Source organism: Odontesthes bonariensis, chromosome 8, assembly GCF_027942865.1.
Source record: "Odontesthes bonariensis isolate fOdoBon6 chromosome 8, fOdoBon6.hap1, whole genome shotgun sequence".
Classification (NCBI taxonomy): Eukaryota; Metazoa; Chordata; class Actinopteri; order Atheriniformes; family Atherinopsidae; genus Odontesthes; species Odontesthes bonariensis.
Window position 1 is genome coordinate 6293488 of NC_134513.1, and position 24570 is coordinate 6318057.

A 24570-nucleotide genomic window follows, 5' to 3' on the forward strand; every position below is an offset into this window, starting at 1 on the left:
CTATCCCAACCTTGATTAATGTTTACCAGGTGTAAAGTTTACCATGCTAACCAACTTAGTGACAATGTGATGGACCAACTACCAGATGGGTTTGAACCTGTCCATAAAACCATCAGGAAATCAAAAATTAACTTAAAATTTGACGGTACTAGAAACAGTATCCTCAACCCCTGTTTTATGTACATGAATACACGCATTTTCAGACATTTGTGAGCATGTGTGAGCACGTACCTGTCATGAGTCGAGACACAAAGGTTTCGGTGAGCTGCAGGAAACCGTGGTCAATGTACTGTAGAAAGGTTTGATGAGGGAGGCAGCGCACTGCAAACACCGCAAACAGGGTGTGATAGCCTGGAGAGAGATGGACGGGTAAAACAAAGAAGCCACATTTCATTTTTCCACACGCAATAAAGAGAAAGAGAGAGGTGGTTGGCATGCTGACACTGGCAATGCGGACAGTTTAGCTCAAAGCTTTTCCATTTAATGCATCCTAACATTTATTAATTAGTGGTAAAGTTTTGCATCTGTGTTGGAGCCAAACTGTGAGCCTGGCAAAACATTAAAAATAAGTCATCACATTTCCACTGCTTTGCTGTGGAGCACTTCTCATTTCCTACCACCTTCCCACACAGTTTTACGACTCAAAGTTTTACTCAGAACTGACTAAAATCCAGGAATTGTGCAACAGACAGCAGCAAAGCCTGTAAATTAAGAATGTTTTCACAGAATGAGTCATTGCTTATCTATAACATTTTTTTCTGTTGTCCCTCAGGGCAAACACAAATTGTTATTTTGGCTGAGGCCGACCAGATCATAACAAGCAGAAGTGTGACTGTATGTGTGGTACCAGGTGGGAGGGGCAGGCAAAGACCCATGGTGGATTCCAGGATCCGAAACATGAAGTGGAACACGGACCACTCAGCCGGGCTGCCCTGCCGCGTCCTGGAACGCACACACCAAAAATTAATCATGGACAACTTTCCACATGTGGATCCACAAGTGGGGAGTGACTGCTTCTGTCAGCTCGTGATGCTTCACACGAGTGAGAAACGTGAAGAAACTTGAAGAAACACGACTTTAAATAACAAGACAAGGAGGTTTACTTACAAGCATAAAACACGAGGGCCAAGTTTGTGCTTCAGCCAGACTGACTCCAGCACGCGTCTGATGAGCTCCAGCTAAACAGGCACACAGACACACACACACACACACACACACACACCTTAGTGCTTTGAACTGGAGATGCTCCATTAGATTCAAATGAAACACTTTTCTCAGCTCAAATCACTTGCTTTTTTTGCACAGCACCATCATTTCATCTGAAGTGCCTGAAAACATGCAACCCAGACATATTTCTCTGCCGTGATGATCGTTTCTTCTGGCAATGCACACTTCTTCTCCAATCAGTTCCCACCTCCCCACCCCCATTTCATTTTCACCGAGCAGGAGCAGCGCTGTGCATCAAGTTGCGGACGCACGGTTCAGCCTGAGCACACGCAATTTCAACACACATTTGTCTGCGGATCCTGATCATTAGAATGCACTTGACTTGTCAGAAACAGTGACCACTCGGCCATCTCCCGAACAATAACAGGAAGACGATCTGCCTCATCCACATCCTGTACGCCAGTGGGAAACCTGCACTCAATGCCAGCAGCAACATCCCCCTTTGACCTCAGGGTGGGAATTTCAATTAGCCTTACATAAGTAACAGACTAGCCAAGAAGTTTTGGGGGGAAAAAATATATAAATAAAGTTTTTAAGACAAACATACTAATAAGCTCCTCTGGGCTTTTTTCCACATCATTCATTAAAACTTTCACAATGAAAAACTCACAAACTCGAACAGAAAAAAAAAACTGTCTATGTTTGATGAACAACACTTTGAGAGATGCAGACTGCTGCATCTCTCAGAGCCACGGTCAGGGAAATCATTAGGAGCGGGGACAGGTTGGTAAAGCACTGCATCAAAAAGAGCCTGTGTCTTTGTTCCGGAGCAAACGGGGCCCACTCCTTCCAAAAAGCTACCAACACTGACCACAGAACGCGTGTCCACTGTGTGATGGTGTATCCCAGATGCCTCAGAGGTCATCACCACCGCTGGACAAGGTTAACATAAGGCTTCTCCCTTGCCCCTGTGGTTACATCAGCCACTGATGAATCACGCTTCTAGATACAATATCGTCTGAGGGATCGGAGATCACAGGAGTCCAGCTTAGGTTTGCTTCATGACATCACCTCTCAGAAAGTGCTGCCACAATATCCGACAATCACAACATGAACATCGTGACAAAAATTAAAATTACCTCCAATATAGGAGGTAAGAAATTCCAAAAATTGATCAAAAACCCATCTTCATTAAATAATGTCTGCGATTGTAACACTATATTTCCATTAATTTATTTTAACAACACGATAGCCAGTAAATTGCAACACCTTTGTGTTTATTTTTATTCTATATAACTATCCCTCCCCAAATGATCCCTCCTTTAATGTGTTGCAGGCTTTAAAGCAAACGAGATGAAAGTTGAAGAGACAAAACATGATATATCTTTGGTTATTACTGTCTGTCAAAAATCTGTCACATTCGATTTCTTTCTTTTCCATCTCTGTATTGATGTGTTTGAGCAAAAGAAAAAGAAAAAAGCATGCATGCGGTGTAGTCTAACAAAAGGGGAATATGATATGAAACATATACCGACACTTAAATCTGTTCAATACGCAGTAACTTTATTAATCCCACAGAAAATTCTAGAATAACATCTAACTCAGCAATTTGTTTTAATGAGCACACACACACAATGAGTCTTTGGGGCCAGAACAACGTCTCATACAAACCCAAGAATATTGCATCCAATTTCAATTCATTGCATTAGTGATAAATATGTACTCCTGGTTGCAGTTATTAATATTCAACAATTAGCAAGTTGTGCTGTGCCCTTACTTCCGCTCTTTTATAAAAAAAAAAGGAATATAACTCAGGTGTTTGCAGCAATGGGGGCAGGAAATAAATATCTATGACAATAATGTAAAGTGGACTTGCAATTTATCACAGCAGAACTTCGCTGGCTCTTAAAAGCTGTAATCTATTTCATCCCCAACTTCTCCCCTGTGTCAATGCAACCATTAGTCTCAATAAGCGCCAGCGAGAGGTGGGAGATGTTCTTTATTTGTAGAAGGGAACTCAGCCCTTTTGTAGTACCATCCTGAGTTTTTAAAGCATGAGTCAGCTTGATGTGGAAGCAGCCAGTAAGTTTGCCAACTGCACTTAAAATAAGACGACCCTTTAGGTTTTTTTCTCATGAGCATACTTTGAATAAGTATGTCTCTCTCTGGGTTTCACTTGAATGAATCCAATAATCACCCCATGTGTCAGTGTGTGGGAGCAATGCTAAAACGATTAAAGACACACCCATTTCCATTCTTTTCAGTTCAAGTCTGACGGAGCAGGTTAAAACTCCCGAGCCTGTCGCAGCAAGCTGAGGCATCGACCGATCCGACGGTGAGCCGGGAGGATTTCTCTGCTCTTTTTTTACTCTGTCATTTGCAAGCCCCACAACGTGGCGCATCCTGCTTTCTATTCAATTCCAGCCTTACCCTTGGCCTGATTTAATACCGTTGTGTTGATATATGCTGTACGCCTACTTTCAGGGGCTACAAATCTGTGGAGGGATTTACCTTGCAGGAATACTAAAAACCAACCGTGTCGATGACAGGGAGCAGGAACGTCTCGCCACCTAATTATGCAGATCCCTCCGAAACAATAAACACATGTAGCTCTTGTATTAAATCCATCCAAGTCAAGACTGTTCACTGACTTTATAATCAACTCTGCCTGAGAGGGAATACATTCAGCTTACTTCTCAAAATGCCCAAATATTCCTATAAGGCATTCATTCTGATTAAAATCCAGTTCAGTTTCCTTTGATCAAGTCCTGATAACAGTTTAATATTTGTATTTTTTATAATGATGCAATCTTCTTTGACTCATGATTGATGATAGCATCTTTGATGAAAACATATAGACATATGACACATAGATCAAAGCCCATCTTGGTGACCATCCCTCTCTGCTGTGCTTCAACTCTGCCTAAACACTCCCCCCTGCAGAGCAGACCGCCATGCAGGGGGTTTAATAAAATAGATCTGAAGTCAAGTCACGCGGAGGAACACGAGCTCAGTGTTCCCCTTTTTTTCCTGATGTGCGGGATCTCATAGCTTCTGGGTGAACGTATATCACTGTGCTGCACAAGTTTTCAACTGAATGTATAAAACTCAGGTTGCAGCTACATTTACAGACACATTTGGGTGTTTTAGTATCACCGAAAGAGCGGGAAGAAATTCCATTTCCTGCACCGTTCATAAATGCCAGTCTGCATGTGACGGCTTTGATTAAACTAAGGCGATGTATTCATACGATAGTAACCGTGCCAGCTGTAGCACTGGCAGCGATCAGCACGCGTTAGAGACTCCTTCTCGTTCTGATTGGCTGTTGTCACTCAGGCACAGCAGATTCTAACAAATCCAATTAGGAGCATTAGAGGGAGCCAGAAGAACCTGTCAGATTCCCTGCCTCTGATAAAACAGTCAGGGAAAAGTGACAGTTTCAGCAAAATTGGAGAAATTTTATTATTCGATTTTACTCTACTCACCAACAGCCGTCTGTGATGCGCAAATACACAGCAGCAACATATCTGTCAGCCTTCTTCTTCTGTAAAATAATCGCTGCTTTCAAACTGAAAATACCAGCCACAACCAGATAACTTATGTGATTTAAAAGGACTGAAAGGGGCTCCGAGCAAACCTCTCAAAAGTGAAGTGTCAAACCGTTTAAATATAGTGGAAAGCTCGCTGCTTTTCCTCAAAGAGTGATCTTCACTGCATCACTTAACCTTCCGGGAAAAGAGTAAGAGGACGCATTAAAAAAATATAACTTTAAGAGGGAAGCCTCTTCTAAAAAGTGGGATTAAAAAAAGATACACAGACCTCTCTATCTGGGAATAACACACACAAACACACAGTGTACCAACCAGTTTGGCTACATAGTTGACAACCAGCGAGTCAATCTTCTTCTTCCCCAGTCGAGGCAGATGTCTGTTGAGATGCTCTCGAAGCTTGTCAACGGTCTGCGAATGCAAAACACACACACTCATTATTTTCTGGGCAAGTACAGTGTGAGTGTGTGTGGCTTCGAGGGAAACTTTGTCTTTGCATGCTTTAAGTTTGTTTGGCAGAGCACTCAGCAGGGTCAAATGGAGTTCAAATCAAATTTTCCCTGAGCTACAAACTCTCAAAGCTGATGAGGGGAGAATAGAGAAGGGGATAGAATAAAGTGACAGAAAAAGAAAAGAGAGAAGAAGGGGGAGCAGAGGAAAAGAAAAGGAGTGCCAGGAAAGCAAGAAAGGGTTAAAGGACATGTGGATGGAGGGAATAAAGACAGAAACACCAGATGACTGGGTCATTCTAAGAATAGCTGAGGGACTACCAGCATCTCCAATGAACTCCATTAAACTGAAGCTATCTGCTCTTTAAAAACTGTGCTGAGCACAGGGAAACTACAAGATATGAAATTGTCCATCAAACGGCGAAGTTGAAAAAAGGAAAAAAAAATGCAGGACAGGGACCCCGAGATGCCCCTTTTTTAAAGTGTCAACTCATCTGAAGCGGAAGAGGAACTTCACCTTAACAGATGACTACGGAGGGAAATTATCGGTTGTCAGCAGTTCACAGGGGATTTTTAGTGTTCCGTATATCAACTCGAGTTAAAGGAAAAATCCACCAGCAGCAGCTGGGAAACTGTTGTAAATCAACAATGTTGGACACCCCGTAGCCTGTTACACTGAGCTGCTTCACAATACAACCACATTCTCTTTAGCCTGTCTCATTCACTTCTCCCACAGCTGGTGACAGTGGAGAGAAAACACAAAAACATGGTAATTCACACTAACAAAAAGGATGTCAGCGTAGACGCTGTATCCCAAAAGCTGCTCATGAGCATTCCAAGCTGCGCCTTTTCTTATTTCTATTTCACTTTTGCTGCTGCCCTTTGATTTTGTGGGACAGGATGTTAAAATTTGTCTTTTTGATGGGCTGAAAGAGTCTTTGGAAACATTTTTGCCAAGTTATATCAGAGCCACTGATGACAGTTTGAGTTGTAAATGGCGCTTTAACACCATCGTCCATGTTCAAATTTAAACTTCCTCTCTGAATACTGATTAAACCCCTGAAAACACCCTGAAAACTCTTCCCTGCTTTGCTTTAAAATGGCTTATATGAAATGAATATGCTAATTAGTTTCCACCTCCATCCTGATCATTCATCTACAGCTGCTCCTGCTCCTCTCTGTTCAAACACTAAAAGTTATTTCATGCTTTTAGCATACTGTCATTCAAATAGGGTTGCCTACAAATTGATGAACTTCAATTTCATAGAATGTACTCTATACGTACTGCGGTTGAGAGTTCAATGCACAGCAAATACAAAATATATGCAAATAAACAAACTGAATTGAACAAAAGAGGCAAAAACTGAACATTCTTTTTGATCCTTTCCATTGCCTAATTCAGATACTAAGACAGATATGTGTATTTGGAGGCAAACTGCGGTCTAAAATATCCCTGCAGACAGCAGTAGCACTTCGTTTAGCTTTTAGTTTAAGAAGCTGGCCCCAACACCCACACTCTCCATCCTCTTGTAATTGCAATTTTGTGGCCCCTGACAGTTCTCTCACCAGGCCTATGAACATCCTTTGTTGATGGTCTTCCTCCTGAAACAGTGGCACCAGCTTCTTATCTACAAAGGAGAGTGAAAATAAATAAAAAAAGATGTGTTTGAAGAAACCTTTGATGATGCAGCGGTGCTCTATCGAACATGACAGGTAGCCTCAGGTGAATCTCTGCAGCAACACTTTTAAAGAGGCCATCGATAAAACTGGGAAAACCAACAACTTCTGACCTGTTTATAACTTTAATTTGAAAAAAAAAAGGGGGGGGGGGGGGGGGTCAGTTAGATTCCTTTGGTGAATTTTCACTTTAAAGATACCTCCAAAAAGCTCGGGGGGTTGTGAGGCAGCAATCCTGCTGTGCAAGTGAGTGGTCCACTTTTATGTCAGTCCAATAAAAGTGGACCACGCTTCAGCTTAGTTATTCTGGGTGAGTAAGTACATGCTTGCATGCACAAATACACACTCTCTTTGATCAGGAACACAAGAAGCTGGCCTTTGATGTTACAGTGTAACACACTACAGATATAAATAGCTCTCTCATGGCATGGCTAGCTTGTGGACGGTACTGCCTGTCAGCAGCTCCAAGTAATCAACTTGCATATTTACATACAGCAAGTCTGTTCAGTGTCTTCGACACTAACTTGTAGCTTGGTTCTTCCTGAGACCAGCTATGTGGATTTGGAATGAGTGGCTTTATGCTGGCTGTGACTGGGATGGACATGATTAGGAACGTCAGGAATAGCTCATATTGGATGGATGTGCAGAGGGGAGAAGCTGGATTTATTGCAAGGAAGGATGATGACGATGAAGCTGCAAGTACACAGGTGAAGAGGAAAGGCAAAAAGAAGATTTATGGACGTGGTGGGAGAGGACGTGCAAGTGGCCGGTGTGACAGGGGAACATGCATAGGACAGGAAGAGGTGGAAACAGCTGATCTGATTTGATGACAGCAGCTTAGAGAGGAGGAAGGAGGTCTCAAAATACCAACATCACTGTTGAATTAAGAACCATTTTGATAATTGACTCATTATTTAAGCAAGTTATCTTGGAGACATGCTAAATATTTGTGAGTTTCATTGCATTTTTTTACTAAAGATTGATTTAAGTCTTTTTAGTTTTGCACTGTTGGCAATTAATTGTGAAGCCCCTTTAATACTTTTTCTTTTCCTATTTTCTGACTATTTTCAGACATCAAATACAAAGGAATGAAGAAGTAAATCAGCAATGAAAGTCCTGTTTAATTTGCCTCTGAACAAGACAAACGGTCATGAAGCCATGCTGTTGATGATTTTTAGCTCAGTTTAAAAGCAAAACGTTAACAAATGTGCACACTTTATGCCGAAGCGAAGCGGCTTGTTAAAAATTCATTAAATATCTAGTTTTTTGATGCTCCAGTTCTTCACCGTGTACCGCAGGCAGGCCAGTGTAGCATCTTCTGCAGAGCCACATAAAGATAAATCACCAACTTTTCTGAATCTTCAGGCTGAGAAACACATTCTCCTCTGGAATGCTGCTTTGATACCCAGTCCTGAAACGGACCTGTTGCCAGTAAGCTGTTATCTTTTCTAATAATGCAAATGTCCTAACGTGAGCTGCCCATCCCAACTTTTGCGAATCATATTGCCGATATGAAATTAAAATAAAAATCTGTTGGTATTAGATCTATTGCTATTCAAACTAAATGTAGGTTTTAAATGATTTATAAATTAATTTATTGTATTCATGTGGCCCTATTGTTTTGGAGACAAGGTTGTAGCCTATTTGGAATAATGGTGCAGGCAAATGTATGAGAGATGTTTCTGTAAGTCTGTGTTTTATTGTGGAGATGTTAGATTACACGTGTGGATAAATTGACATAAGCGAAGGTCTCGTGTTAAGGCTGATATAAAACAGCTGTGCTGGAGTCATGAGAGAAGGAGAAAACTGAAAAGAAAGCGAGGATGAGCGAGGGGAGAGGGAAGTACCGAGCTCCTCGCTGTTATGTAATTGCAGCATTCTTCAACTCTCCTCTCTTTCTGTCTTTTTTCACTCGACTTTCCCCTCTCCTCACTGTCCTCCCCTATCCACTCTTTCACAATTTCTCCCTCCAAGATAAATTAATGGGCTGGTTTTGTTCAGCAGACTCTCGGGTGGGCATGACGAATTTCACCTCAAAAGGATACACAAACCCTAACACGCCTCCGCAAAGTTCGGTGTTACATTATCAGCCAAAGTGGTGGATTTTTTACAGCATTTACAGCTCAAATAACGTGACCGTGTGCCTCTATGGACTGATCTTTGTGAGTGTGTGCGCGTGTTCGGCATGCTTTGGAAGCCTTACCAAGACACCAGGTGTCCACCATTGAAAGAACTCTGGAAAATAAGAAGAGAAGCTTTAAGTTAAACAGTCCTTGAAGCCAGCCTTATAATAAGACTTTTATTTCTTATGCTTTAAGTCCAGACAGTACAATGCTATGCTGCAGTCGGCAGCAAAACATATGTAAAATATGAAAGCAATTTCTTTGTAAGCAGGTTCTTCAGTTTAGCCTCGAGGTGAAGCTAAAAAGCCAAAAGTCTGTTGGTTTGATCTCTGACACAAACGGGACAGAGTTCTATTTCATTTTTAGCAAATGTGACATCAGCGGTGCGAGGCTGCTGCCTCTGAACTATTTTTAAACCTTAATGAATGAATGAGATATTTTGTTCCTTTACTGTTGTAGGTGTTTGTTAAGAAAGTGTAAATCAAAAAAGACGGAATGAAGTCAGTTCCAAGGGGAGCAAAGCATCTGCGGAGGTACTGCAGAACTACCTTTGCTTACACTGATTTTGCTTATGAAATCTGAACCTCCGCTATGAGCACCTCGGTTCAGCAGCTACATTCTTACCAGCATCAGCAACACGCTGCTTGTGTTTATATGTTGTGTGTACAAACTGAAGAACACCAAAACTGCAGCATTATAAATCATGCTCCACTTGCAGTTTACCGATCGCACAACATTATCCAAGTGAAATTAGTGTTGATTTCCTGCTCTTTTTTTACAAATACACCTATGCGAAGGGAGCTAATTGATATCTCATTTATAGAAATGGCTCATTGTCATTTACAGTGTAAGAGAATATTCATGTTAAAGAAACATCTGGAACTGCATCAGACTGCATCGAATCACATCAAACCAACCGAGACGTGTAAAAATGTGTCGTTCCTGAACCGCATCTCTTAGATAGAGAATAGTCTTGAAAGGGGAAGATAAACACCCCTGTGTTTGTCCTGTAGTATTTTCTGAATGTTTTGCTAAAAGCTGGTCTAAGGGAAGCTGCTTTGATTCCGATTTTCTCAACAGCAGCTGGTTTAAAATTGGTGAGATTTTGCAAACCCAAACCTGACTCTAACAACCAATAAATGGGCCGATCGGTTTATGCTTTCAGAACCAAGGCACAGTGCTAAAAAGTACCAACCATTTGACTTTTATCAAGATAAAACTGTGTGTTGCAGGTCTTTTGAGGTTTGCACTTCCGATCTACTCGCACCTCATTACAGAGAAGTATGCAACTCTTACAGACAGTGCAGAGGAGCACTCTTGCATTTCATCCCTCCTGTTTCTAGATTGTGAACAAAGCTCCGGTGGGAAGCAGACCTACTTCTTTGTGTTCTCCTCCATGTGATTCATGTGGCTGGAGGGTCTCCTCTCGGACCTCTGTAACAACAACAATGTCATTGACATGGATAAAAAGACATCTTCTCATCCACTATAACAAGAACCTCTAATGTGGAACATGATTTGAAGGTGACTGATGTTAATTCATAAAATATGAAAGGTTTGAAACACAAACACTCACCAGTTTATCCCAGTCGGCTTGAATTTGTGAGGTTCTGTATCTGGGATTGGGAACAGTATCCAGATATTTTGTCCTCTCTGTGTTCCACTGCAGGTCTGACCAGAAACCCTGGAGACTCCTGGCCTGCATGGCGATGTGCAAAGAAACAAACACCACCACAGGGACAAAGCAAGGACAAAACAACTGTGGATAACTGCACCTGAACTGCACACGAGCAGAAACAAACTGCAGCACTGGACAAAAGTTTCAGAAGAAGAATTACAACAGAAAAGAGAAAGCACGGGGCTCATCCCATTCGTCTAATTTCATCCTCCACCTCTGTTCTCCTACTGGTGACCCAGAAATCATTCACAGGCGAATATTTTCAAGGATGTCTCAATTCCTCAAATGCACCCGGAGGAGAGAGGATCAAGCAGAGAGACGGCTTGCAGGGGGAGCTATGAGCGAGGATACACCTGAGCATCCTTTGTAGAAGTTTTTATGGAATCCTCAGTGTCTTAAAGGGAGTCTAACACATTAATCCCACTTTGCAAACTGAATTAGAAATAAATACATAAATTAAAACACTCATCTGACAGAGATGATAAAAAAAAAAACAAGTGAGTACTGCAACAAAACAGTGCTTTAATGATGCAGTGCCTGTCACCTCGCCTACTTTCTCTTTGCATTTATTGAATTAAGATGCAAAGAGTCAAGGAGAGGAACTAATTGTGTGCAGAGGAGGAAATGGAGTAAATTCAAGCATGTCGAGAAACTCAACATTTCAGAGAAAATAAGATATGCACATTTCAGGAAATTGTAACACTTTATTTTAAAAAATGCTGTGCTTTCTGAAATGTTGCTTGCTATTTTCTTGTGCTTTCTGAATAAATCATCTGAATAAAGCCGGCTGCAGTCATTCGCTGATGCATCACTAAAACACACTAAAAATCTCTCCACTGAGAGACGAGTCACACATGCTGTTAATTAACTATTCAAAGTGCAATAGATGAGTTTAAAGTTTTACAAAACTGTGTCCTTACCTTCCCTTTGAAGACAGGCTGAATATGCAGCTCAGTGGTACAAAACACTCCAGGGACCTCCAACAAACACGCCGGGACAACCTAAAAACAAAAAGCGTGTGTTTCGGTGTGCAAGTCTTTAGGCCAAAAGAACAAAACTGCATTGGAAATGTGTCCTACTCTGCATTCACATCAATACACACAGAGAGAGAGAGAAGCCAGTCTTTCTTTCAACATCTTTATGCACGTGCAAATGCATGCATGTGTGTGTGTTTGGGGTACCATCTTTTCAGATACAGATGAGTATGGCAGGACTTTATCCAGGCTGAGAGACTTCTGATAGCCTATTCTGTACAAGGAGGCTGTGTGGGCGAGAGACAGACGAACAGGCAGAAAAAGCATGGGCAGATTTTTTATTTACAAGCTTTTAAATACAAAACCCCAAAGACAAATTAGGCACTCGAGCCAACATCCCACTGCTGACAAGATTATATTCTAATGAGCACAATCTACTGACATATCCATTTATATTTTGAAAATGTGTCCTCCACTGCACAGGAAACACCTGCGTTAACATGAGTACTATTTATTTCAACATCAATAAAAAGCAAATGTTTTCAGCCAGGTGCTCAGTTATTTACTGTAATCATCTATTCTCTGGCTGCGGTTTTCTTCAGGTGAATCAATATCCCAAACTCCCAAACTCCCTGGTTTCACAGAATCCCAGAGAGACACAACGGGACATACACATATATCATCTGTGGGCAAGGATTTAACCGTATTTGTCTTATTTAAGACTCTGAGGTCTTACAAAAAGGTCAGTCTTTCAATCTGCGATGGAAGCCTGGCACAAGACTGCGAGAAGAAATTCAAGAGTCAAACAGAGTCGGTCAAAGACGTCAGCTTTGTGTAGACAAGATGTAAGCAAGTCAAATAACCGCAGACTGATGGAGACATAAAAAGGCAAGGGAGCGGCTGGAATCTAAAGGGAAGAACAAGTGATACTCAGGAAACTTTAGCTGTCACTGACCTAAAATGAACTCCTGGATCTGATCAAAGGATTCGAGCGGGTTCACGTTGTCACACAGCCATTCAATAACCTGCGGGTATAATACAAAAACACACAAGAGGCAGGTTTTACAGGGAGCGGCAAGAGCACAAAGATTACATTTCTTTTTGTGCACAATCAAACAAAAAAAAACTTATCCTCCACACATCAAAGGGAAAGCTTTCTATTTGGTGAAATGTTAGATGGGAAGACTGATTCACGTCTCATGTTTACATGTGCCAAAGGAGGCTAGCGCAGGCAGCAACGTAGCAACGCTAGGCATGAAGACTGTAGAGCACATCAACATTTAGGCTGACCCACACTTTTGTGTGTATTTCCAACAGCCCTTCCAAGAGCTTTTTCAGGGGCGTTTTTATAGAAGAAAAGCAGTTCCTACTTCAACAAAGTTGTTTCTGTGTCGCCCTGATAAACTGTTGGGCCCCTTCTCTCCAACATCAGCAACAAGAAATGACTAAAATCATGACGATTAAACAACAAAAGCAACATGGTAACCATCTTATAAAACCAGGTCTTGTGACCTTGTGCTGCCAAAACCACAATTTCTTTCCCCTAACCATAACTATGTAGTTGTGGGGGCCTAAACCTAACCATTAGCCAAACAGTTTTGCTGCCTGAACCTAACCAAAGTAGTTTCAAGACCTTTACCAATAAATGATCCAAAATAATTTTATGGCCAATGGAACAATTAATCGGTTCATTTTGCAGCTTTAACCTAACTAAGAAGCTTTGGTGCAAATAACAACTAATGATAAAAATAACTTTAGCTTGAAAAACACTAAGCAAACACTGGATGAGTGCCCCCACACTGGAAATGGACCAGAGTCTCTGGACTGAAAGAAGACTCCAGCAACATAGCTTAAACCACATTTGTAGCAAGGGCATGTAGATCCATTTATTCCCAATATGATCAATATAAGTCTTGGAATCACAGGAACATAGGACAGAGAGGAAGGGAGGGAGGCTTAGGAGGGAGGGAGGGAGGGAGGGAGGGAGGGAGGGAGGGAGGGAGGCTTAGGTACAAGGAACAAGTGTGTTTTTTCCACAAGTCGATTTGACTCCAGAAACATTAACCATAACATGTAAAGCAAGAAAAAGAAGGAGTGGGGAGCTTAATTTGAGTTGCATTTCTTTAAGTTACAAACACGAGTGGACAAAGAAAAAATGTTAACAAGCAATCACTCTTATTGAAGCTGCTCCTTTGATGCTGCTGGTCCCACTAACCAGGACTATGAAGACAAAAAGAAAAGCTCTGTGGAGTTTCCTGCTTCCCAGTTCCATCTGACTGCACTAATGAAGCTGGTGACTCATTTAACCTTTAAAGAAATAATTTATTACAATTCATCAGAGCAGCTGGAACATCTTATTTTAGATGTAACACTAATAGAGTCTGAGTCATAGCCAGCACTGCGCCCAAACTAAATATCCAACCTCCCATTTCTGTCTTGGACTCTGTTCTGATTTCTGGTCCCTTATCTTGTCTGCTGTTTTATAACAGCAGCATATATTTTCGGTCTTTTTCTGCTTTATCCTCCAGGTGCTCACTTCTAACTCAAGGTTGACACCTACTGCATTCAAACAGAAGTGCAAAGGGAGTGCAGATTCTACCTGTATCCATTATTCATTCTTAGCACTGCGACAGTTTTCCTTCAGGGAAAGTGCCTGACAGTGACTTAAGTCCGCACATTGGGATATATGTGCTGTCATTTCTGACAGGTTTCCCTGTTTTTTGGGGGTTATTTTTGCTTCTTTATCCTGCCATCCTCCCTGTGTTATCTCTACCACAAGGAAAATATATTGATTTTTTTTTTTTTTTTTTTTTTTTTTTTTACACCCAGCAACAATCAATTCATTTGTTTCTCTTGATTTTTGTTTTGAATGAAAGTCCATTGCTAGATGCATGTTCTGTGGATACAGACTTTGCTTTAAAGGTCAATATCTTTGCCAATACACTCCATTATTCTGTCTGCATCTGCACCTTCAGCTCCAGGTTTGGGTCATTTCCCATGTAAACCAGCAGGCAGTGGAGGGCAGCCAGGCGCTGAGGGTCAGTCTTACTGCTGGGACACCTTGGACAGAGGAGAAAAACACCAAATTCTCTCTTTAAAACAGGTGCATTCACAAACACAAAGAGGCAGATTGTCAATGTTTTTTGAAGTATGCGCTGTTTACAAAGTGTACTTTGGTTTTAAAATGAATAAGTGAACAGAAAGGGAAAACTGTCCGTGAGATAACCTGTGAAAAAGCCACTGCTGCATCTTTATCGAGCTACATTGCTCAATCCAAGGTGTTTGCTGGAAAAGATTCAAGTTGCAGCTGGATTTATTTCAGCAAGTCTCTGTAGGTGTATGCGCAAAAAAATATATATTCTCCAGTGTTCTAAAGTTCCTCCTATATTTATCTCAATATATTTGACAGCTAAATAACAACCTTCACAGTTCTTCCTCACCCAGAACGTGTGTCTGAACGCAGTATCTGCAGCAGGTAAGCAGGGCTAAGTTCAGCAATGTGAATCCTCCCACTGCCCAGATCCAACAAACAGCTGCTGGACTGTTCCTCTGCGTGCAGCACTGTTATGTCAGCGGCTTGAAACTGCAGGCCCAGGTTTGCATCGGGACCTTAATGTTGACGGGGCAGAGAAAAAGGCACAGAAACATACTTAAACTGGGTTATTATGAGGGACGCCTGATCTTTTTCACATAATATATCACTTTACACGTGTAAATTATATCAAGAAAACAAGCGCGCACTGTGGAAAAGAAGACAAACTGTTTAGCAGCCATCACTCAGTTGACAAGTGTGCGTTACCAGGGAGGAAGAGGGAGTGGCAGAGCATCTCCTGCTGCCTGCTGTTGATACAGTGGAGGAAATAACCCTGCAGATATACCAGGACGTAGTAGCCTACAGATAAAAGTAACAAGCACCTCAGTGACACCACAGACACTTATGACACTAGGACTGACCTATGACTGCCTTACATTTCTGTGTGTGAAATTACCTACGGGGATGAAGAGCGGGTGGAGTTGGGAGGATTTCTGCGGGGACCCGTCGCTCCCCAGAGATACCCTGAACTTCTTGCTGCAGTCTGCAGGAAGCGAGACGAACCAGATTTGTCACTGCTTGTGCTTAAGACGAAAACAGCAAAAGAGGCAGCGATAGACGGAGAGAGGTGAGGACAGAAATGAGGTGAAAATGCACGCACGCACCTTTTTGAACTAAAACCACGGTGTATATCAGTTCCTGTCTGTCTTTCAGCGGCTGGCTGTAGCACACACACATGCTTCCTAAAAGAAAAGCACAGGACGTAGCATCTCGGGATCATAAAGTGGATAGTAAATCATTTTGTGTACGATAATTAAATCAGTTTTGGCATACACAACTGAAACACCTGTTTTAGATTCTCAAATCAACAGTTCAACCAACAATTAAAGAATTGAATCGAAAAGTAATTTCATTAAAGATGGACAGATCTGCACATCCAAAGAAATCATCAAGCAAAAAATGTATCTTTTATTTATTTTTTTTAATGAATAATTACACACCCCCAATACAGTGCTGCTTAAATCCAATCATCTGAGCTGAAGAAGCTGATTATTACGAGCTGTGTGAGTGGCCGTGCAGTGGTGGTTAACTCACTTGTGCAGCAATAAAAGCAACAAAACGTTTCTGTGAAATCCACAATAGTTTCAGCTGACTTTTGCTGGCCATTCAAAATCATTAACGTCATTCTTCAGTCAGCATTCTTTAGAGGAAAACTTGTGGGCTCAGGGTTTAGTCTTCATTCTTTTCAGTTTCAGTATGTAGACAGATTTAATTGTGTTTTCTTTTGGCATTCATTGGTAAACGGTGGAGTTAGTTGTTCTTTCAAGGATGAGAAGCCACCGTGGTCGAGACCACGACAAAACAGGCCTAACTGCTGTTTCAGATGCATTAAGGTTCCTGTGCTGAAGTAGAGTGTTTTCCATTCTCCAAACAAAATGCTTCTCATTTATCATCTGACCGCTGATTATTCACCAGCAGCCGTCTGGCTCGTACACATGATGGTTAACAAACGGCAGATGGGCAGCAATGTTCTTCTGGAGAGCAGGAGGCGACAGAAGGTAACGGTGGCTTTCTAACAAATCCCTGTGATTGTACGTAATGTTTCCAAATGTGGACTGGTGGAATTCAAACTCTCGGGGTAGTTTTGTAACAGTTTACAGCCTGATTAGCATCAGCAACCTTCTTTTCGGGGTCATCGGAAATTTCATGTCATGATACACTCCCACAAATACATGTAGGATCTAAAATTCTCCCACTGGGAAGGCTGTCCCTCTGCAAATACAGGACGCCTCTCTGTTCAGGACCTGTGCAAACGATTAACTGGTGCATTAATGTAAATAGCTACCTTGATAGAGTTATGTGAGGAGATTTCATTTAAATAGAAAAACAGGAGCCCAATCACAGCTGATTGTTGTACCGCTGATTTTAAGCATCTGGCTCTAATTTCAAATACACACAAAAAAACTAAAAAGCAAAGCAAATTCTCGAGCTTGACATGGTTTAGCTGCTGATATGTCATATTGGATCATCCATATCAGTGATTAAATAATCAAGTATGATATTTGTCTTATTTAATACGGAACTTATCTACATTTCTTTGGGAATCAAAGCTCTTGAGTTTATTGGTCCCAATGGCATTTTGAACTGAAATACTTCCTTTTTGATCAATGAATAATTGGGTTTGGGTAAAAATGACTTTCTAATCTATCGTCAAATTTATGGTCGACTCATTCTGTGTGTGATTGTTTACGTATTGTTGCATTATTCTTTTATTTGGCTGTCAGAATATGACATGGGCCGCGGCACGGACTTACTTTCTTGTTTTCACCGACAAATGCACAACACAGAAATGTAAAGAATTAGTCACAGTTTAAATTACAGTCTATTTACAACCGTTGGGCAAGAAAACATGTGAAGAGACGTGCCAAAGGGTATGTGTGTCTGCACGTGTTACCTGTTCTGTTTGTGAACACTTGCATCCGGACGAGATCCTGGCCGGGTTTCTCAACATGATAGTGGTCAAACCCCAGATCTACAAACCTTCACAGACACAAACCAATTAAAAGCAGAACTTTTCAGCTTCGGAAGTTACGAAAGTATAAATAAAACTGACAAGAGAAAGTGGGATTGAATTCATCTGGACTTTCATTTAGGGACAGCGTCAATGCAAATATGTCATCAAAGGCTGCCTTACTTGACCGTGCGGAAAGAGTTAGCAGGCATCTCTAAAACGAGCTCCACCTGTTGGACAATAAGAAGCATAAGATTTGGTGTGATACCAAAGAGAAAGCATGAATAACCCAAAGCACAAACACCGGCAGTTCACAAAGATGGCATACCACTGTTTCACAGTTCTGGTTTGGGTAGAACTGAACACATCGCAGCAGGAACTTTTCCTGGAAAAGACATTTGACCCATTTTGAGTACATCTACTATTTACAGCCAAACGTACAGAAATGAATATGGATTAACAATGGGGGTTTTGTATGCAGCACCTTGAGTGTGAGATAGTACATTCTTTGCGTGTGTCCGTCCCACTGGACCCAGCAGAAATCCTCTACAATTCTCTCCGCTGTTTTGGACAAGCGTTCAGGATTTGCCATCACCTGGTGCACACAAACGCATTCATATTCAGCCCTTCAGAGGCGCTTCACTCTGAATGCAACACTCCCCGGGAGGATAACTCACTCAGTGCACTGTGGACGCATTCTTTGTACCGAGGTTGTGTAGACACAACTGTTTTGCTTCCTAATTATTGAGTGTGCGCACCTCGGGTGAACTAATTTGCAGGGACCTATCAGCCAGAGAATTCTAAATACAATTTATAGCTTTTCTCATGTAGCCAACCACAAACACTTAATTGATTTGAGAAAAAGAGCTGGCTAAAGTGGGCACTTTGTAACTTACCACTCTATAACCCTCCTGTTTGCTGAGCAACACATGATATAGATCCACATCTGAAACACCAAGAAAGAACAGTTCCAATCCATTGTATCTGTCTCTTCAGTGGGTTTTTTTGCAGATAATTAATAAATATAAGCTACAGTAGCCTCGACAAACAGAAAAGCATAAGGACATAGAGGCTTACATCCGTCTTCAGTGAACAACAGCAGATGGCTCTCCAGCACTGATTTCCTGTCAGTTTCTTGATGGAGAAACTAGAAGAGGAGATAATTTAAGTAAAATGTTTCCAACATTTAGCAGAAGCAAAAATCCTTTGTTAGGTCTTTGATAAATATTCCCTTTCTCTTAAGGAAATCTCTGTCAGATTTCTCTGCTGTGGACATCTCCATTACTTCTTTTATCCGCCATTTATCCAGTTTTTCTCAGGACACACCTGGCTAAAATATGCCACATTTTCATCCAACAGCTCTTTGAGAATCACCTTGCTGGTGAAAAATACTATTTTATGTGTGTCAAAGTGTGTTATTGTTCACTTTTTTGGAAGGATGCAACAAAAAACAAAGGGGAACAAATGCATGCGTAGCTTTGGAAGAGCTTCCGAAAGCCTGGAGAAATATTGTTCGAGACCACTTTAAAAGGTTACAAGAGAGTCTGGCTCCTTTGAAGCAACTTCTTAAGCTGAGAACTTTAGCACAGTAGTGTTGATAAATTCCTTCTTTGTCAGCAAGTGCAATTTTGCCATAGGTGGGGTTCACATCCAGCAACCCTGGAAAAGGTATCTTTTACTGACTGCATTAGTGGAGAAAGTTCAGGCAATCTCATGTGCAAAACTGAGGTGCTTTCTGTCACTTAGAAGGTTTGTAACAGTCAAAAATGCTGGTGCTAAAATTCTGGTAATATCGCTGGTTTTGTGTGTGCAGTCCAAATATTTGGTACACGTTGTTGTTGTTGAACTAGAAAATGCTGTTTGTTCATAATGAGCTACAATTAATACAATGAATGAAAAACAAAAGAAAATCTGATACAAATGTGTTTGGTTCCGAATATTAACAGACTGTCATAGTGGAAATGTTCTGCTCTTTGTTAGATCAGCTGTCTTGATAACATCGAGTCAGTTTTGCTACAAGCAGGCAAGTGTTTTTTGTCAGGATGTCGAAACTTCATGATATTGCAACTATTAAAACTGTGGTTCAGGAACCCCCACAAAAGTCTGCTAGATGTCATGTTTTAATGAGATGCTTATCAACATTGATATCCATCTGCTGATAAAAACTGAGAAAGTGAGATTAAAAAACATGATGTGACTGAAACACAAAGAAAGATTGGCGACTGGAGGCCAGTGGACTTTCTGTGAGCCCATAAATTACACGGGGTACACTCTGAGCTGGGATACAGAGTTATTGCAATGTCAGCTTGTGACTGCAGTAAAAGCTGAATGAAAGTGGCAAAGACAACACACACACACACACACAAACACACACACGCTCTACCTGCACTTTGACTCTGCAGTCCACTGCCTTGAGGACTTTGGTGTTGTTTATCGGGTGGATTTCAATCAGCAGAGTCAGACACTTTGATACTAAAAAGGTAGACCAGGTTTTAGTCAAGATCAAAAACTGTTACATTGAAAATGCTTCTGTAAAAAGATGCTGGGTCTTACTTGGCTTGAGACGCTCTTCTCCTCTGGTATTTTGGGCCAAGCTGACAGCTGAGGGAGAATAAAAGCAAAGATGGAGAGTCATGGGCCTGCATACATGTATGTTTTTAAGAAAATACGTCTTCTTTAACTGGTACTTGCTTGGCACTTTTACAGTCAATTTTAAAACTGCCACCCTGGTTTTGTACTCAAAGGTTAATCTATTGGAAAATAATAGAGTCATACAGTTGAATCGTTCCCCAGAATCACACATTTAAATGTGATTTGAGGACCAAGTATTGTTAACAGCATCTGCTGTGGATAAATCGTTATCTACAGGACTCACCTAACAACGTCTCCTCCTTGTTCAGGGAGCAGCTGCTGACACACACCTGCTTGTCAAAGGTGTACAGGAGCTGTTGGGGGGGGGGGAAACACCTGGGAATTAATGTGGTGGGGATGCAACCACGCACAAATGGAAGGAGGAGTGACAGATACACAGTACCTTGTTCTGTTTGGTATTGGAGTCAAATTTCCCAATCCTGGTGGTGCCTGTTACTCCCTATGAGAACAGAGCAGAAGTGTCCAGTTAGGCTGTGTGTCATTAAATCAATCAAACTACTGAGACGGTTAATCCTAATCTGTCCAGAGTGAGTAACCCTACTTTCCCACATCAGTCACGCTTAACGTCTTTATTACCTGATTATCCAAACCAGGCCCGCCTCGCTTAAAACCCGCATTTCACCCCATTTTTTTTTGGGTTGAGAAGATTAAAAAAATAAAAGGCCCGCTCTGACAACCGAGGCATAGGCATGCAGAAAACTATGAACCTGGCACTAAAAGAAAAAAAGGAGATCAGTTTCAGTCTTTGCTGGCTGCATACTCCCTTTAACCTCCTGCAGCCTCGCAGCCTTCAGAGGGCCCGTCATTAAAGATTCATGCTGCGCAGAGGAGCGCGACTGAGCACACAAAATTTTAGTTTTCAATTCTTACGAGGTTTCCAAAAATATGTGTCAAGCCGATTCGTGGCTACATCAAAAGAAAGTTGGATCTTACTTTTCATGGCGCCTATTAAAAATGAATTGCAGAGAAATTAGAAAACAGCCTCTGGGATTTTAATATTTCACCCACTACAGCACCTTTAGGAAATTAGTACGTAATGTTTTATCAAGTTCTTTCGTGTTTTATCTAATGTAAGAGCCACTTGAGAGATCTGAATGAATACTAAGTTCAAGGGTCCATAATAGAACAAAAAATAAATGGAAAACATGCTGATAATTGTGTGTGTTAAGTAATATGTTCCCTGGATTAAGCATCCATTTGTCTGAAGTACCACAAAAATAACAAGATCACCATTTGATCTATCAAAGCTGATCCAGGTTGTCTCACAACACAACTGGAGTAATGCAGAGAAGTATAATCATATCAACTCTACCACTAAATACGCAGTATCTATCTTTGCACTTACCTTCCAGGAATAAAGGATGCTTCCATCACACTCAATGTTCAGGATGCAAGTGTCCACTGCTTCAGAGTATTCTGCAGGCACAGCAGCAGTGTTAGCAACACCTTTTACCTCCAAAAAGCAGAGCCTTAATCTCTATATTGTCTGTTTCCACATTATTTTTAAGTTATTACGTGCTAATGAGAGCCCAGTAATGTAGGTGAATAATAATGATGGATCCAATGCCTGAAAAGCAACCACTGGCCGCACCACTGTGTGTTGCTGAGTGCTCAGCATTATGTGAAATGTCAACATTTCATTATATATGTGAAGTTCTCGGGTGTCATCAATAGATTTTTTTCTCAGTAAAATTGCATGTTCAATAGCTTACAATTCCAACGTGTTTTCAACGCTTTTTTCCCATTTCTAACCCGTTATAGAGCATGGACAGCTGTTTTTCTTTCACCTGCAGGTATTAAAGGAATAGCTAAGTGGGGAAATAGCGCCATCTGCTGTTTAAGATTCAGAACAGTGCAAATCACGGCAATTCGGAACTCAAACTGAACGTGTCGTACACTGCTAGTCAAACCCCGCGTTTCAGTATTGAGTGTGCAGTGGTGACCCAACTGCGTTAAACATGTCGAAAGCAACTTTACTCGAACCTCGTTCTTTTAGTTTGGATGTTGTGTGAGTCGGTGAAACCCTGAGCGCCTCACCTTTCACCCTGCAGACCGACGCTTCTTTCCTGAGGATGTCAAACACCACATCTCTGTGCAGGTCAAACTTTTGCGTCAACTTCAGCATTATTTTTCACTATTCCCTTTGTTTTCGGCGCAAAATCCCTCCTCGGAAAGTAGTGTCTTAAGAAAACGCCGCACCTTCCATCTGGTATGCGTTCAGGCTCGGCATCATGTGACTGACGCTAACTTTGAGCACATGCAAAACTGAGAGCAGACTCTGTAAAAGCAGAACATAGCAGCTTTAACTATGTGCTACTTCCTCTTGACTTGTCGAAATTATTATTTTTATTGACACGCGGAAATGGCACGCCGTTCCAGTGTTAGGCCCTCCTTCCTGCGGATGAGTCGCTGCTATTGGCCGTGGAAAGCGTCCGTCGCGGGTTGGAATCTCACACTGTCCCGGGCCCCTCTCCGCCGCTCCGCCAAGCCCTTCACAACGGAGTGTCGTAGTTGTAATGACCCTCTTTTCCACACACAACTAGCACTTTTAGGGTAAAACATATATAGAGAAAAATGTATCTTCATAGATGAATAAGGATGAGGGGAGTAGGTGTCAAAAGAAAAGTGAGTTATTTTTCAAGGGCGTTGTAAGGGCACAACTATCACACAGCTATTAATATAGACTGTGATTATGCATCCATAATGACCTTTTTTTCTAAATTGGTTTGCTTATTCTTATCTTATAGAGATAGTGTGACCATGTGATAACGCAAAATGACTATTTAATGATGTTTTAAGCCTTTCCAAAATATCCAATGACCAATGAAGCCACCTTACTTCTCAATCCTTTATCTCTCTGTTTATTGGCTTATAGTTCATCAACATTTACAGCAACCATAGCCTCCTATGACGTTCTCGTGATCTTCCATTACTAAGAAACTTATGTTTGAGGAGTTCTCAACAAATTTGAGGTCAGATTAGGTCCAGTTTGAGGGGTTTACCATTCTTGGATGTGTATAATTGGGTGTTTACCTGTGAAAGATTATGTGGACTTCTTCCTGTAACACCGCTTGAAGGAAGCAACTTCCCAAAAACTGGAGGCAGGTTCAGCTTGAAAACTTTTAGTTCATTTAACGAGCAAACCTGACTTTTTCTCCACTTTGCTGGTGCCTGACTGGAAGTGTTTTGAGGTGGGATATATGCTGAGAAACTACACAAAGCTCGGAACAGTCAGCCTAATAACTGAACATGCACTATGTTGTTGTGCATTTTGGTATGTGACTTTTTCAATGGGGTTTTTCCTGTGTGCTTCAAAATTACACATGAAAAAGCATGTGTTATAAAATACATTATGTATAGATTTTCATTCAAAATTAAGAGAAATTGTGATGAAATTCTTGGATTTTTAATTATGTATGAACTTGACTAAGATGACTCATGCAGTAAGGGCGATATGGCCTTGTAACTGAATGCTTGAAAAATGTAACCTCTGGAAGCATTTGACAACCGACACTGCTCCCATCTGGTTAGTATGACAACTGCAAATAAGAGAAGTTGACGTCTTCTCATGAGATAATGAACAACGGAGTTTTTACTCCTTGACTGAACGTACTTAATGTAGCTGAAATAGCCTCAAGCATTAAAACCGTGTCATAAAGTTTTTACACCTCTCTTGTTTTATCAGTTTAATAACTGTTAAGCAGGCTCTTTGGCAGTCTGGGTTGTAGCAGTTCCTTCAGAAATGAATAAGCTTTCAAATTTAATGCAACGAGGACTTTGAAATAAGACACGTTCGTCAAAATTAAACGGTTCTACCAAAATATATTTAAAATGCAAAATAATGAAGAGCTCGGGTTTAAATCAATTTAAGTAATTTGGTCATTTATTATTATTATTAGTTAGTTGTAGTATTTTTTACTAGAATTGGTATTATTTTTGTTGTTTTATTGTTGTTAATACAATCTTTGTAAATATTTTAAAAAAATATTGAGCTACTTGACTAATTTGAATTTCCCCCATTAGGGGATGAATAAAGTATTTTTCTATTCTATTCTATTTTAAATATTGGGGGCGTGGGTGCTGTTTTTTTCTGATCAGGCTATCAGCATTGAGTGATTCGTCTTCGCATATATACACGATCTTTGCCTGAAACGTTAGCCGCTGATTGGCTGACGGTAAAACAAAGCGCAGTGACTCATATTACAGTCGACGGACTCGGGAAATTTCGTGACGATTGCGCGCCCTCCCCTTCTCCCGC

At 41.1% G+C, this 24570-nt stretch overlaps 1 protein-coding gene across 1 annotated transcript in view; it reads right to left on the reverse strand.

Annotated features, from left to right (window-relative positions):
- gsap (gamma-secretase activating protein) overlaps positions 1-22708 on the reverse strand; it is a 33460-nt gene extending 10752 nt beyond the window's left edge. Inside the window, exons 1-28 of the mRNA XM_075471464.1 lie at positions 22350-22708; positions 21658-21728; positions 20695-20751; positions 20536-20605; positions 20214-20261; positions 20044-20132; positions 18738-18807; positions 18557-18606; positions 18145-18255; positions 17989-18045; positions 17844-17890; positions 17604-17689; positions 15814-15891; positions 15606-15692; positions 15416-15508; positions 15057-15225; positions 14586-14676; positions 12572-12641; positions 11824-11903; positions 11563-11643; positions 10541-10663; positions 10343-10398; positions 9045-9076; positions 6731-6792; positions 5031-5126; positions 1108-1178; positions 848-942; positions 232-351 (exon numbers count right to left, since the gene is read on the reverse strand). Coding sequence (XP_075327579.1) covers positions 232-351; positions 848-942; positions 1108-1178; positions 5031-5126; positions 6731-6792; positions 9045-9076; positions 10343-10398; positions 10541-10663; positions 11563-11643; positions 11824-11903; positions 12572-12641; positions 14586-14676; positions 15057-15225; positions 15416-15508; positions 15606-15692; positions 15814-15891; positions 17604-17689; positions 17844-17890; positions 17989-18045; positions 18145-18255; positions 18557-18606; positions 18738-18807; positions 20044-20132; positions 20214-20261; positions 20536-20605; positions 20695-20751; positions 21658-21728; positions 22350-22437 — 2248 coding nt within the window. The 5' untranslated portion in view covers positions 22438-22708. The remainder of the gene's footprint in view (positions 1-231; positions 352-847; positions 943-1107; positions 1179-5030; positions 5127-6730; positions 6793-9044; positions 9077-10342; positions 10399-10540; positions 10664-11562; positions 11644-11823; positions 11904-12571; positions 12642-14585; positions 14677-15056; positions 15226-15415; positions 15509-15605; positions 15693-15813; positions 15892-17603; positions 17690-17843; positions 17891-17988; positions 18046-18144; positions 18256-18556; positions 18607-18737; positions 18808-20043; positions 20133-20213; positions 20262-20535; positions 20606-20694; positions 20752-21657; positions 21729-22349) is intronic.
- Positions 22709-24570: the final 1862 nt, after the last annotated feature.